The 16,350-nt window shown below is 37.1% G+C and overlaps 1 protein-coding gene across 1 annotated transcript in view; it reads left to right on the forward strand.

Moving 5' to 3' along the window:
* Positions 1-290: 290 nt before the first annotated feature.
* LOC119781543 (mediator of RNA polymerase II transcription subunit 13-like) overlaps positions 291-16,350 on the forward strand; it is a 118,108-nt gene continuing 102,048 nt past the window's right edge. Inside the window, 1 exon segment of the mRNA XM_038282039.1 lies at positions 291-1,260. Coding sequence (XP_038137967.1) covers positions 1,189-1,260 — 72 coding nt within the window. The 5' untranslated portion in view covers positions 291-1,188.

Raw genomic sequence — 16,350 nt, forward strand, 5'->3', positions numbered from 1 at the left:
TAATCTTTATTTCAGAATCGGCGCCAGACGAGGAGGGTCACTTTTCTATTGAAGTGTGCACATTTACGCACAACAAACCTATCTGACATTTTTTGTTTTTCCTTTCTTTCTCAAAGACTGGGGCTTTTGTGGTTTTGAAAGGACGTTTCGTAATGATATAAAACTGAAAGGAAGGAAGGATTTTTTCAAACCTCCGTCTACAGCAGTCGCCTGCTTCTCTTTTTCCTGGTTGGTGGAGTGTCAGAATAGTTTTTTTTCTCTCTCTTTCGTCTTGCCTGAATGGTTTGATTCTGGGGTGTTATTGCTGGGAACCAGTTTGACTTTGTCCACCAGGAGCCACGCAGAGCAAAGAAGGGGGGGTGGATCTCTTTCTTTCTCGATTCTTTTCCTTCTTTCTTTTTTTTTCTTTTAAAAACCCATCGGGATCGTTTGGTTCAGGAGCATCAGAGGGATTAAACACTCCAACGCGCAGCGCCCTGTTTGTGCTCGCCAGACTGGCTCACATTGTGAGAGGAACGGCTGTGGCAAGAGAAAGAAGAGCTATAAATAGCGCATGCAATTCTCGAAAACTATCACAAGTGGTGCATCAGCTTTAGGAGCACACGGAATCAGATATCCTGCGTTGCAATCGCCTCTTTTTTTATTGAGTTGATCTTTTTTCTCTCTCTCTGTTTCTATTTAAAGTTTTGACGGGTAGAAAAATCTACATATTTGGGTCGTTTCTGAGGAAAGGAGGAGAAAAGGAGTGGTTTTCTCATGGATCGGGTTGATTTTAATGATGAAACGACGCGCGGAAAGACTGATCTGGAGACAAGCTGATTTCCCCCTGCGCGTGGATTGAAATGGATGTATTATATGACAGCGATCGCTTTTGGAATCGCCTGACCTGGATTGTAACAATGTTGTGATCTCTCCCCCCCTTTTTTCCTCATCTCTCCCCCCCTCTCTCTCTTTCTGTCCTCGCTCTTTCAACACACGCTTGGATTTATACGCGCAGGGCTTTATGGATGCATTGTGCGCTTCGTTTTGAATACGCCCATTCTCTCATACCGACCGACCCGTATCTATTACCCGCAGCTCTTCTAAGACTCATACAAGGGAACCGATTTGTCAGCCCTGATCGGTGTTTGGAAACCGATGTAAGGATTTCGACATGCCCTGCGCTGGCGACCCCAAAGGCGGACGATTATGACTGCAACGGCGAATTGGGCGGCTAACGGGGCAAGCCTTGAGGACTGCCACTCCAACATCTTCTCTCTGGTAGAGTATCAATAAATCATCAATCGGCTATGATAGACAGGTCATAAGATCGTGGGAGGCACGCTTATGTGTGCGCCTGACGCACAAAGGTGAACCAATTGGCACATGCAAACCTTCACATTTCACCCTTTAATCTTATAGATTGCTTATTTTCATGCAATCTAAAAAAAAAAAAATTATAAAAAAACAAAAACAAATTAAGATAATCAGTCGTTTTTTTCATGCAATTTGCAGCATCATTGTATTTCCAAGCTGATATTAAACAGTGACTTCCTTTATCCATATTTCCATATTGTTGAAATATTTTTTAAAAATAAGTCATTTGAAAAAGGTAAAGCATCTATTTGATACCTTATAACTATATAAGTAAATTCATATGTGTAAGATGCCCTGCCTCCAGTGGGACATGGAGCACTGTAAAGAATTCATAAAAAAAAAAAAGTTCAAAATCTTGACAAAAACAAGCGTAGAACGGAAGCCACACTTTCAGTTATACTGAAAAAGAAGAAAAAAAGTGGACTCCTTACATGCAGTGTCATGTTTTTCTTTTCCGTTTTTCTTTTTTTTTTGCAGAACTCACTGGTTTTGAGGTTGCAGGAGACAAGAGTTGCATGCTTTTCACAGTTTTATTTTTTTCCTCCTGCAATCAGTGAGTTAACTGTCTTACCACAGTAAGCAGCCAAGTGGAAAGGCATGCAGGAGACTGATCTCAGGCTGCTGAGAACCACAACAACATAGGGGTCCTGAGGGCTTTTCAGGTGGTGGTGCAGGTTGTGAACCAGCAGTGGATTCCGTTACGCTGCACTAAATATGATCCCAGAGATATTTAAATACATCTGAGGGAATGTTGGTAAATAGAAGCAGACACTTTCTTTGAATTGTGAGCCTTGCTCAGAGCTTTATATTTAGAATAAGAAAAAAAAATGACTTTGAGGAGAGATTTCAAGTAATGCCATTATCTCTGTAGAGGCATCTTCAATGAATTCCCCTGCACTGATTCTAATGTTCCTGCAGTATTATGCATCTTAAACTTTCCCAGCTTGACACAACAGAATATAGTGATTGTGTCCGTGTCACCGTCTCATCTGGGGCTATTCCCTTTTGTGGAAAAAAATGCTTTCATTCACTCACTGCAGCTTTATTGGCCATCATGAACATCCCTTTCAAACTGAGGGTGAAAGAGACCATCAATCAGCCGGCTTGTTGAGAATATTTATGACTGGCAAGTGCCTCAGTGGTTACTAACTGCCGGGGATTCCTTCAGGGGAGTCCAAGACAGGACTAAACAGTAAAGCACAAACCATGTGTTCTGGTTTGATGGTAAAACATGGAAGGTAGCAGTAATTGAACATGCATCTTGATGTTGACACAGCAAGGGTTTATTAGCGTAGCCTGCATCAGTGTTTAAAGAAGATTTTTTTTTGCTTATAAACAGTGTTACATCCTCACCTTAAGGATGAAAATAGAAGCAAAACTGTTTCCTTTTTCACATTGTTATAAGATGACCAACTGAGTAGTTTATGATAACAGCTTTACACCTTTTCCAGTCATAATATCCTGGAGGCTTTGTTTTTCAGCTGCATTTAACCTCTAAATTAGGATAACATTTTTTGAAATGATCTTTAGCATACCTTTATTTAATTTTAATTTTATCATAGAATGAAAACAGTAATACCCAGTAAGAATATTGCTTAAATTACATTAGCACACGACAACATTCAGAATATGTTAATCAAATGTGAGCTTAATAATTATTTATGAACATTCAATGCTTCAGATTCTGATCTATGAGTTTTTAACTTTAAAGATTTCACTTTTTGGCCTCCATAAGACCTAATGAAACACAATTAAGGAGTTTACTAAACAATAAAACAGTTTACATTATAATTTTCTTAAAATCTTTTATTGGCAGTTGTGAAAATACATTTAGTTTTTCTATAACCATAAGTATTTCCAACTATTTGTAGCAGCAGGTTAATAATGTTGCATTTTATTTTCTATATGGTTTCTAAAGTGTATTATGTCTCAGTCATTTCATTTATCACCTTCTTTGTCTGAAAATATCATCACACACAGGTTTTGTCAGATAAAATCACAGACCTGAAAAGCTGGATAATCACTACTGAACATTTAAGACTGATATGCTTTTTTATCTTAGGGGTGTTTACATTTTTTGAACCTTTGACTATAGGGCTGGTATATTGCTTCAGATACGTATGGAGTCCATGACTTTAAACATGGCTTGATAGTATTTTCCAGCAGCACATTATAGTAGCATAGAAGCACTGTTAAGTAATGTTGGTGAAGATTCTCAGTCATCCAGGTCATAGACATTCCAAAAAAAGTAAAAAAAAACAATCCACTGGACTTTGTTTCCAAGTTTTTAAATTTTTAACTTTAACTATTATTATTTTATTAATGCAGACATTCTAACAGTATTTTAAGCAAACTTGATACTGTCTTAATTTAGTATCTTATTATCACTATACTTTTTTTAGACTTAGACAAACTTTATGTGATGCGTACAGCTTTTCATCAGTGAATGAGCAGCTTACAGCAGTGAAATTAACATTTGCATTTTTTAAAGTGCGGCAGTGATCAGAAGTTTTTGCGCATTTGTTGTTTGTAAGGAAAACATTTACAGGTTTTGACTACACAACACAACTGTCAACATCAAATTGGAAGTTTGTGGTTGAAAGAAGGAAGCATTTCAATTTTGTTTGACAAGTGGGATATACTTTGTCCATTTTATGCTAGATAAATAACAAAATCTGCTAATAAAGTAGAATTTATTTTCCACTTATAAAACTGAAACATTGCAGATGTGATCCCTATTTTGTTTTTCTGACTCTAAGGAGTAGAGCTTTCGCAGAGGGGATCTTTTAACGTACTATTTTTACTATAATATTTAACTCCACATAGACATGGAGTACATAACTGGATTGTATCCAGTTTCACATTTCACAGCAGGAGGAACTGATATAAGTAATAATATGCTTTGGTGTAAAAGCTATAAAACAAGTTATTCTTATACACATTGTTTGAGGAATCACAATAAAGGAGTTTGCAATTAAAAATTCTAAACATATTAACATTATAGTCTTGGAAGCTTATTATTATTACTACCATGGAGCCATTTGATGTATAATTCATAGCTTTAGATCAGAGTTAAATTATTTAATAGTATAACAGTTAAACATCTGGGTGATGTTAATCTTCAGTAAACATTTTGCTTCTATTTTATGGCCCGCTGGGGAAAAAATATGCTAATAAGTAGTTAGATCTCACATAAGAGTAATAAATGATAAGGTGGGAAACATCCTAACCTTTTCCTGTAGGTCATGAAGGCTGCACTCTAGGATAAAGGTCGTACGGCAAACTTAAACGCTCTGCTCTGACAGGCTGTTAAACAACATTCCAGCGTGCATTAACCTTGTCCCTCACACTGATCTGCAACCCACAACAGTAGAAAAAAAGAAAAACAATAGCTTACTAGAAAACATAAGTGCCCATACTGTGGGGACTTTATGGGGGTAACAGCAGATTACTGTCAAGGCTGGTGTAAGATGCTCAGGATCGCCTGCAATCACACAACCCACAGAACAACTGTCTTGTGTGCTGGTGATCAACCATCTGTGACAGAAAGCAAACTAGACCCTTGTAAGTGGGAGAAAAGAGTCGGGGCTGGTGAGCTGATGTGTCAGTGAAGGAGGGGAAAAAGGGTGGAGGAGGTTTTTCAGTGAGAGGCTGAAGGACTGCAGCAGAATCTGTTTTCATTTTAGGAAAGTATTATGACTGATGTGCATTTCCTGACTGCAAGCCTCAGCCTATTTGAGCAAGAAACTGAGAGTGAAAGAACAAGACGGAGCATGAGAGAAAATTAAAGAAGGAGACGGCAATGAAGGAGAGAGAGGCAGTGAAAACAAACATCTTTCTGTGGACTGGGCAGGTTTCCTTTAAACACTGACTTCCAGCCAGATCATGAAAGCCAAGGAGAAGACAGTTAAAGGCCACACAACACAGGAAGCCCCAGTGTGTGTGTGTGTGTGTATGTGTGTTTATACTGAGCGCACTGTAAACCATGCAGACTCGGGAGACAAACTTCAAACAGCCATCGTATTATACACACACGGACGCATTCACAAACACAAGTAGCTAAGAGAGGGAAAAATCCCAGTTCCCACACACATATACCAATCGTTTTATCGCCAGTGTTTAGGGCTGTGAATACAACCATGCATCCCAGCAATGGAGATTTGTGCAAACAGTGGTAAAATACAGAAACCTTAATTAAGGGACTTCTCCTGTCCTCTCAACAGAGGTGCGTGGAGTGCAGCACTGGTAATTAAGTGTCCTCATGTAGAGGTCTAATGTGATCAACTAGGAGGTGCTCATTAGCCCTACTGTATCCCATCAGAGATTCTTGCTTGTATAACCATGATGCTACTCTCTGGTGAGGAAATAAAGTGCTCAAAGATGAGGCTGGAGAAGATAGCTGCAGCGCTGTGATTTATGGCAGGTGAGTGGCCGTGGCTTGTAAGGAGAAGCAGGTAATCAGGAGTGGTGCCTTTTTAATACATCCTGTTTGCATTTGGTCGTTATTAATGGAGGTGGAGGGTGCAGGGATGCTTATGGATGAGAATGAGGCAGTGCTCGGATGGAGTGTTTGCTGAGCTGATAAATAAAGAGGAGTTAATGTTAACCTATGAAACATTAGAAATCTAGTTCTGTATGTGCTGATGTGATACAAGCTTTTTTTTTTTTACACTGAAAATTATGAATACACTCATAAAGCTGTTTTCCCTCCAGATTGAATCATAAAACATTTTAGTCAGAAAATACATTTTATGTATAAACACACACAAAAAACTTTATCTTCATAGAGAATTAGATTAGTCAGTTGTACTTTTAGATTCTTAGTTAAAACATTATAGTATTTAATTGTGACCGTGAGACATAATTCTGGAAGTAGAAATTTTAGGAAAAAGTTCTTAACAGGCAAGTAGAAATTAAGCAAAGTTATTAGAAATCAAATCACTACAATTTCTTACCCAAGACCAAAACATGAAAATCACTACAGGTAAATGGTTTCATCAATTAAAAATGTCCAATGTCTTTTTTTTTTACCTGGAAAAAGTCAGGAATGAACCAAACCAATCTGTAAAGATTACATAAGGACCAGAAGTTGCTATAAAAAAGTAAAGGAAAGGGAGAACCCTACAGAAATGTGTCAACATGAACGAATTGACTAGCAATAGACAAAATTACAGTTCTAATTTTTGATCAATCGGTTTAATAAAATAAAATGAATTATGTTTTTTTTTTTTTAATGAGCCAGTTCACAACTAAAGTCTTTAAAGTGAACAATGCATGAAAAGAACCACGTCCAATTAAAATCCTGCTAATTGTGATTACAACCATATTTCCACCCGTTATGACAGGCATAATTAGCCATGCTTGTTATGCTTTCAGACTTCAGCTCAGTTTTCCACTTTAATCTTTAAAACCCTCTTGTTTAAATATCGTCTACTCCTGTCTCAATTTCATAAATGTATGCAAGCTACTTTCTACCAATGCTTTTGTTAAAGTAATATGAAAATGAATGTACGGAATAATGATGAAATCGTAAAATGTATTTCTCAGATGTCACATTTAAAGGTATGGGGAAGGATTTTCTTTTTCCGAGTGGATCATCAAAATAAGTGGTCCTCCTAATTGTCAATCATTCTGGTGATATGTTTACGTAAGACCGTCCTTGGAAAGTAAGCTTGTATGAGCAATGCAAACTGTAACTTTTAACGGTGCGTGCACGAGGAGAAATGGGCTCGTAATGCTCTTGCATGCATTTAATAATGGTTTCCTCTTGGAGCACAGGGTTGTGCGTGTGCATTTTTTAAAAAGTGAGGGCGGGTCTTTTTAAAGATTCGCAAAAATCCTCCACTTTACCTTTAACAATGCATTCTTTTACAAAGATATTGCATTTCACCATCTCCATTCCGTTGATGTAATATATGAGGGCTACTCTGATTCATCCAAAATAATTCAGAGCCACCTCCTGCAAACAGATATTTTTCACTAGAGTCATATCACAAACTTTTTTATTTTGATAGTAGGTTATTAAAGATAGTCTGTAATTGTTTCCTGTTCAATAAAACATGTCCAGAGGAAGCCAGGCTCTATTTTACACAAGAAAAAGACAATCATTATATTGCATAGAAGATAAACATCCCTGTGGGTACAGTTTAATGTTTGTTTTGGAAAAAAAATAGGATTATAATTTCTAGCGGACATTTGAGAATTTGCAGTTTATGGCTGTCCATCGGATGGCCGCATCCCTCACGCTGCAGACAAACTCTTTTGAGATCAGAATAATTTCATAGTTCCCATGCATCAATAAATCTAGTTTTGGGAAATCACAGGAAGTTTATGGTAGCCATTGTTCAGTCGTAGTTGTAGGATTACTGCTAAATTAAGGTCATTAGGTTGCACTTATTTCTAATGTTTATAGGGAATTATAATATATTCTTTTTTATTTGTTTTTCGAATTGGGTTTGACACAAGTTAAAAAAACCTTTGTCTCTTCTAGAGATGAGGAAGTGATCCTGAAACATCATCTAGCACCAAATATTAGGCTAAGAATAGACTACTCTGAGCCATGACAAGCTACAGAGGAATGGCCATTAATATTACTTTAGAAATATCTATTTTACATATTTACAGTTTCATTTATAAATCCTGTAATACAGAGTAAAACTGCTTAGTCTGAAGGGGTGTATATTTAACTTAAGATATTCAGGCTGAATATAATCAGTTACGCAACTGCTGTATTTTATTATGGTGTGTGTGCTTAGTGCTTAGTAAGGAAAATTAATTTATATGTCAAGACACCTTTTTTTATGTACTTTAACAGTTCCTTTTTCTCATGCCCAATTAATCTCTAAGGCAAACTGCTTTCATCAATTACAATTTAAAATGTCCTGTTTTTAGCTTGTTGTTTATCAGTTGCATTCAGGTCAGAGCAAAGTAAGAGTGGGGAAAAGGTGCATAAAGCTAAAAAAACCAAACCCTTGTTCCTGAGAATGGAGTCAATTTGTTCGTCTAATATGATGTCGCTGGAGCATCCCATGAGATCGTTCTCATTTATTTTATACATGTGCTTATGGGTATAGGCCACCCAAGGCTGAGAGACAGTCCTGCAGCGAGAGCGATGAAACAGATGCACCAATCCTCTTTCGACATGCCTGTCTCCAAGCTCAACTGCTGACCATACACTGTTTGAAAATTTTCCTTTTTTTTAAAATCTGCATCTCTAATTGGAAACCATGCTGAGGTGCAGTTACAGGTACATGAGAAATGGAGAAGTAATGACGCCTTCTTAGTCAGAAGAACAGAGGAGGAAGGGGGTTACCCCCCTCTATTTAATGCTTCAAAAGACACTGTTAAGTCTTTGGTGTTAAAAAACGGTTCAAAATATAGAGAAAGAATGATCTGAGTAAAAACATGAATATTTACAATGATTTTTTTTCTGTAGAAGAATGGATGAAATTAAACCATTCATGGCTAAATTTGCTATATTTTTCAGCATGTTGGAGCAATATTTCCGTAACATTAAAGTGTGAAGGTCAAATAAAAGGTTTTTAACAACTGAAACAAACTTAGCTCAAACTCTTGCTTTACTAATACATCCCATTATAAATGCAGCTTTTCTTGCATATATGACGTTTATCTTATGTCATATGATGACCATCTCAAAGCCAAAAGCCAAATAATTTTCAATCACTTTATTTTGAAGGTCAAAAAACATCTTCCTCACTACAAAGAGATGTTTTCTTGTTATTAACATTTTCAGTTGTGATTGTAAAAAAACAATATTCTCTGCTGTCTAATGTAAACCCTGAATAACTTGTGTCACTTTAATCAATTTTAAAATAAAATCTGAATTAAAAAGTACAACTAATTGTTATTGTTTTAATCAGAGATACCAACATGCTTACCATATTTTAGTTAAAGTAAATTATTTTTAACCAGGGGTTTTCTCCCTCTCCAATAAATAAATGTACATCAATTAACGGGAGATGTTTTCTAATTTTTCCTTGAGATTATGCTCCTGCATTTAAATAAAAATGTATATATTATTTTTAGATGTCCTCACTAGAGGTATTAATACAACATATTTATTTTGATAATTAGCTTCAGTATCTATATAATAATTATACACTGTAAATCCAAGAATTTAAATAAGTTGTTTCTCTGTTTTAAGTGTATTTACCTGTGAAATCTACAGTGATGTTGAGTAAGATGACTTTGAGGTAATGTTACCGTCAAGGTGATTAAAGGTACTGGCTTCCAAGGCAGCATATTTGTCTTCTGCAGAATGCCCCGCAGAGCATCTCCATCTGGTTGATTCACACTAAACAATCCAGCCCCTATACCCAGACTTTGCCTCACCTTGAGTATGTATGAGGCACCTCCCACTAATCTGCTTCTGTCACTGCTGTGGGAATTCCTTGTCATTGCATTGGGGAAACAACTCAACAGTATAAACACTCTGTAAGTCTGAGGAAAAAAAAATGGGCATAGAGGCTGCTATAAGAAAATGATTTGTGAGTCAGCCTCGTTGTGGGTCAGAGAAACAGGGTGGAGCTGGAAACAGGAAGGCCAGGATCTTCTCACTTCTGTTTTTACAATACATCTCTTTTCTAGTAAATTCTCCCGAGTGTAGTCATGGATCTTATCTGAGCAGCAGGCTTGTCAGAGCCCTGCCACAGAGGTGAAGAACAGTTCAAAGGCGGAGCGGGAGCGAGGGAGGGAAGTCGGGGCGGGCAGGGGAACCACCGCTGGTCCCAGAGCTGGAATTGGGACAGGATGGTGCTTGTTTATTTATTTATTTATTTTTGAACATGGTGGCTTGAGTGTGAAATATGTAAGCCCTGCAGTACCAGCTGTGTTCTATTCTTAGTGCCTGCTGGTGTTTCAGCATGTGTGCCGGGCGACGGAAGGCTGTGTGTGAAACAAGGATTGGCAGCATTGGACCTGGAAGGGGTGCCATCAAATGCCTTTGATAAAGGAAAGTCAGCTTGTAGCTGAGGCATGCATAATAACCACATTAATATTGCTTGATTTGCTTTGTTCATTTAATGCTTAACTGACGCTTTAATTTTAGCATCAAAATCATTATTAATATTATTGGTTAAATATCACACAGTATTTTCAGTCCCATTTAAGATTTAAGAAATTGGGGGTAAAAAAAAAAACAAAACAAACAAATGTCCTATTTTTTTATGCTTGTCTTATACATGTTTTTGCATAATTGTTTGCAAAATATAACTTCTAGGTTATATTCCTAAACGTGAAATCCAGTATGGCTGTCTCATTTAAAAACATCAGATGTGTGCAGATTTGCACATTTAATGGTTTGCATGTCAGTGTCTTTATCAGGTACATAGTAGCATAACACGCATTAGTTTGTTGAACATGCTGCTATGTAGTTGATTTTATATGTTAGAGAAAATGCATTGGTTTCGGTTTGTATTACGAATAGTTTTGTGTCCTGATTACAAAGTTCCACTGATATCCCAGCAATAAAACAGAAATGTGTGTGAATATCTTTTTTTTGTCCGATATTATCAGTTTTTTGTGTGCATGCATTCGCCGATAAATTAGTGCATTCAGCAACCAGGCCTTGAGATCATCTAAATTGCACACATTGCTGTTTCCTTCTTATGCCATATTCTGTTAAAATGTTTTCTTTAATTTGTTAATGGATTTTTTAATTGAGAATGTGTAACATTTGTTCACATGATGTAATTTTTATCATGTATATGGGGGAGGAGGAAGCAATATCGGTCTAAAGAATCTGCTCCAAAAAATCGGCAGCACAAATGATGTCAAAATAATCAGTATTGTTCTTAAAATCACCTGTACCTAGAAATCCACTGATCTCTAGAATTTTTCCTAGAGCAACATGTATGTTTCTTATAGAGATCTATGATACAGTTGCATTGTGTTCATTTTAATTATGTTTAAGTCAAACACACTTAAAAAATGACTACTTCTTTTTTTGAGTGTGTCCTTTTATTTGCTTCTACTTTTTGTCATTCAATGCAGATACAATGCAATATCTGAGGGGAAAACAATTAGTTAAAAATCCCTAAGTAGAATTTCATTAGGAGTCATTTGCAAATTAAAAGGTTAAAGTTATTCACTATTATATAAACATTTGTCATCTATAGCTTTTTTAAAAGCAATGATACATTTTAACTGAGTTTTTTTCTTTCGGGTGTTCTTGAATTACAGCTAATGAAAACTCAATACTAAAATTCAATAAAATAATATGTTATTTTAATTTAGTTACTATGTTATCGGAATGCAGTTATAGCCTACTAATTCATGTGGAAAAATGCTGATGTGACATTTGTCTAGCAGATAGTTGTTGACACCCTCTGCACTGAGATTAAAGGAGAAGTTCGGTTTTTTACACTTTAAGCCCATTTTCTGTAGTGTCCAGGATGAAATCGAATGAAGGACACCAAAATTTTGACAATTGCTCCTGTCTCTGCTTTTTGGCTCATTTAGAATCAACCCCTGGCTGCTTTAGAATGGCTAGCATAGAGCATGTCCGATAATGTCCTTAAAACAACCTTAAACGTTCTTTTTTTAAAATATGCTACTCACCGTGTCGTCAGCGCTGTTCAATGACGTTCCAAAAAAAGTTTCGTGAAGAAAAAACTTTCCTGTAGTGTTTTATTTAGCATTTTGTAAATCCCATTGAGTTCTGTAGGAATAGTCAATATTCCGCTGCCACCGGAAACGGAAATGGGGCCTGTTTACACAGTTGTAGTCTTTTCGCTTCACTCTGTGTACTCCGACGTCGAGGTGCTAACGTCTCTGTTAAACACTTTAAAAAACTCTGAAAATGGAATACGAAAGGTGGATTCTTGATTCTCGACGTCGGAGTACACAGAGTGAAGCGAAAAGACTACAACTGTGTAAACAGGCCCCATTTCCGTTTCCGGTGGCAGCGGAATATTGACTATTCCTACAGAACTCAATGGGATTTACAAAATGCTAAATAAAACACTACAGGAACGTTTTTTCTTCACGAAACTTTTTTTGGAACGTCATTGAACAGCGCTGACGACACGGTGAGTAGCATATTTTAAAAAAAGAACATTTAAGGTTGTTTTAAGGACATTATCGGACATGCTCTATGCTAGCCATTCTAAAGCAGCCAGGGGTTGATTCTAAATGAGCCAAAAAGCAGAGACAGGACCAATTGTCAAAATTTTGGTGTCCTTCATTCGATTTCATCCTGGACACTACAGAAAATGGGCTTAAAGTGTAAAAAACCGAACTTCTCCTTTAAGGAGCAAAGGATCATTGATACAGAAGCCAGAAGCTGCAGGGCTCCAATCATTCACATGGAAGGTTGAATGAATGGAAAATGTGTAGCAGAAAACGGTACTGTAAATATGTTCTTTTTTTAATGCTTTTAACCAGAGCCATCGAAAATTAATAGAAAACATTTAAGCATAGCGATCTATGGGATATATTCTCCTCAGATTTACTAAGATGCACCTGTATATGTGTCTAAATGGTGCATTTAATGCATTCTTGTAAGATGTAATCTCTCTCGAAACGGTTGCAAAGTTAACTTATACATCTTTAGGTGTTGTTTCACTGGCTCTTGATCCAGTCTAAATCCTGAAACCCACTTGTACACTCAGTGGACTTAAGGAATCCTGTAACAAAATGTGTAAACCTGTGTATCTCTTCACCATCTAACAGGAGTAACTGTCTGCATCAGCCTTCTCCACTGACTGCCTGCATATTGGCAAGAAGTTTTTTTTTTCCCTTTTTTCTTTTAACAAGAAGATACTGCCCCACTTGTAACTGGGCAAATATTTTCTGCAAGCCAGACAGCTTTGCCGATATCCTGGTTGGCTGGGATTCAACAGCAGTTAGAGCTCTCTCAGGTTAAAGGATGTCAGAGCAGCAGAACAAGAGGTGGAGAGATGGAGAAAACATTAACGTTTCCTGGTGTGGTGTTGCAAATTCTAATTATCGCGTGTTGATCTTCCATTGAAAGATTATCCACAACTGATCGGACGAGTGCTTGATGAGAACAAACACATTATGCAAAGACTGTTGATTCACAAGCGTTTGTGTTGCATTGATTCTCTCTGCTCTGCCTAACGGCACTCTCTCCCATCATGAATTAGACAGACGCTCATGATTTTTCAGATGCTAATGAAAATTTGTACAGCTCTATTTCAGTCCTGGCTTGCTTTAGAGGAGGAATAGACAGTGCAGGTCAATGGAGCGTCAGAGAGGTTTTGTGACTGAGTGAACTTGGACTTGTTAAGGTGATCTAGACACAGGTGTAGACAGGGTGGTCTTGGCAAAAAAAAAAAAAAAAAAAAAAGTTTTTTGCAAATATTAAAGTACATACATGGAGTGATTGCTAGCATATCTGTGTTTCTCTGTCAGCAACTTTTAGCTTTAAAGCTCAGATTGGCAGCCACTCCCTGTTAGTAAGTAAACAAAAGATTTGAGACAGTAGTCGGGTGAGACACAAGTTGAAACTTGTTCAGGTGTGACCTGCATAGATATTGTCGGTCGGATCCAGGATATTCCCTGCATACATGCACAGGGTTATTTATTGTTTTAGATATCTGGTGACAAAGGAAAGGAAAATAATAGTTTTTTTTTATTATAACAAAATTCTTGCAGCAGAGAAACAAAAATCGATGGAGGAAATTAGAAGCCCAATGAGACATTTTTCATTCTGCTTCTGCTCCATTTGCCCAGTTTCAAGAACAATCACACTAGCCGCTTCTTGTGGCCAATTCAGAATTCTCCATGCAGTGCTAATTGCACAATTATTGGACTAAAATTACCGGAGTAATTTTTAAACAGAAGTTAAGCAGTTCTCTAACTGCTCTCAGTTACTAATCCTGCTGTATGAAGCCCTAATCATCTGATAAATTTGAGCTCATGAATTCCAGCTGCAAGAGAACAAATTTAGCTTTTTGTTCTGTGCTGGAAAAGCTTAAACACATGCACATCAGGGTGATTTTTAAAAGGGATATCATATGAAATGTTTCTACTGTAACCCTGGAGACTAAATTCTTGAAAATTGAGCTTACTGAATATGTACAGATGTTTTATGTTGCCTAGTAACTGTTTTTACTTCTCTTCTTTTTCTTTTTTTTATGTCTTCTAGTTTTTATTTCTTTGTGTCTTCCTTTCTACCTCGATAGATTACAATGAAGTCTTGTTGATGTTTATGTTACTAATCTAAGCTACCAACACCGCTCCAGTCTATTCCAGATGCTCCAGCTGTTTTTATTCTGCTAATAACTGTGGCATCTTATCGGTTCATTCACTTCTGTTCCACTGTCGCCTGCTTTTCTTTGTGTCAGGTGAGAAGTTGTGGTTTGGCGGAGGGCTTTTTGCCGTGTGATTGGCAGGTCTATCCGTCACTTAGCCCCTGGGACTCTTGCTTGCTCTAATTAGGTCGCTTGGCTTGCTCACCTCCCAGGGCTGGATGCTACAGCAGAGCACAGATCAAATGACAGACCCTTGTTTTGTTGGGGACATTTAAAGGTGGTGGCAGAAGGCAAAGGGAAGACATCTGTTTGGTGTTTGCAGCCCCCATGCACTAACCTCCTTCCCAAACACGTTCAATGCTTTTGGTCAGTTGTTTTCTGCCTCACAAGTGCAATAATGTGCATTGTTCTTGATTTGTGTTGCAAAATGCCAAAGGGGAGTACGACTCCTTGTGGGTTAATTTGATTTCAGTGGGTTAATTGATGAAAGGGAGGGAGGGAGTCGATGCGCGTTCTTATTTCTGCCACTGGCTGTTCTAATTGGTGACTTCTCACTGTTGGTAGCAAAGGCTTCAGTATGAACAGTCCTGTTTTTCTTCATTCCAAGGAAAATATTAACCATAAACTGGCAGCAACTGGATCAAAGATACAAAGGGAAGAACTTCAACTGAATCCCTTTGCTGCATAAAAGCAATCTGTACATGGTTTATTTTGTATTTCATGCTACCTGATCTTCCATAATAAAACAAACAGCTGATGTTAAGTTTGTGCTTCCAATGGACTTTACTATTTTTAGATGAAAACCAACTCAGTATTACACATGCGGAATGCTTTATGAAAAAGAAAATCAAACAGTCTGGCTCACTTAACTGAGATAAAATTACAATGCTTGAGTTGTGGCAGCGCTGAAATGAGGAAAAATAAAAAATACTGAACAGAATATAATCTAAACATCAGGTATTCATAAAAAAATAAAATATAATCATACCATTTAGGATGATAAGATTGCGTATGAAATAATTTTGATAAATCTTATCCTGCCCCAGATATCAGTAGGATCTCAAGTATCTAAACAGTTTAGACAAAGATGAGAAAGTAATTACCTTTTTTTTTTTTTTTTTTACATAGTAAATGATATGCTGGAGCCACAGTATGTAAAACTGCTGAGACAGGCGGGCTCTAAATAGGCTAAAGTGCCTTCTTTGTCAGGCTCTGAGGCTCTCATGTCGTTAGAAGTAGCACATCTACTGGGATGCAGTATTAACCACAAATCCACTCAGAGGTAAACTTGGTCACTTCAGCTGCATTTGATGTTGCATAGAGGCTCTAAGAAAGCTCAAACAGCCAACTTAGGAGTGGGCTTCACTCTTAAAGTACGTGGTACTTACCTTTTGCACACGTACACTTACCTTTTGCAGGTATTGACAAAGGAAATGTACACAAAAATGCTTAGCATAATGTGACTCATTTTTGTCAGAATATAAAAGAAATTGGCTTTTAGTTTTAATTCTTTTTAAATAATAGCTGTGAAGTTTTTAAAAATTTGATAGAACATAACTATGACAAGCTAATATTAGCTTGTTGTTTAGCCTATAGTCAGCTGTTTAAGAAAGACATATTACCTTTAGACGTTTACGTTAATAAGAGTTATGTTTGCAACACTTCCTTTTTTTACACTCTATGTCTGTGTTTTTTTTTCTTGTTTTTTTTTATTTATATTTCCAAACTTTAGGATCTGCCTTTCTTCTTAGGTAGGGAC

Source organism: Cyprinodon tularosa, unplaced genomic scaffold (assembly GCF_016077235.1).
Source record: "Cyprinodon tularosa strain WSP-4 unplaced genomic scaffold, ASM1607723v1 ctg179, whole genome shotgun sequence".
NCBI lineage: Eukaryota > Metazoa > Chordata > Actinopteri > Cyprinodontiformes > Cyprinodontidae > Cyprinodon > Cyprinodon tularosa.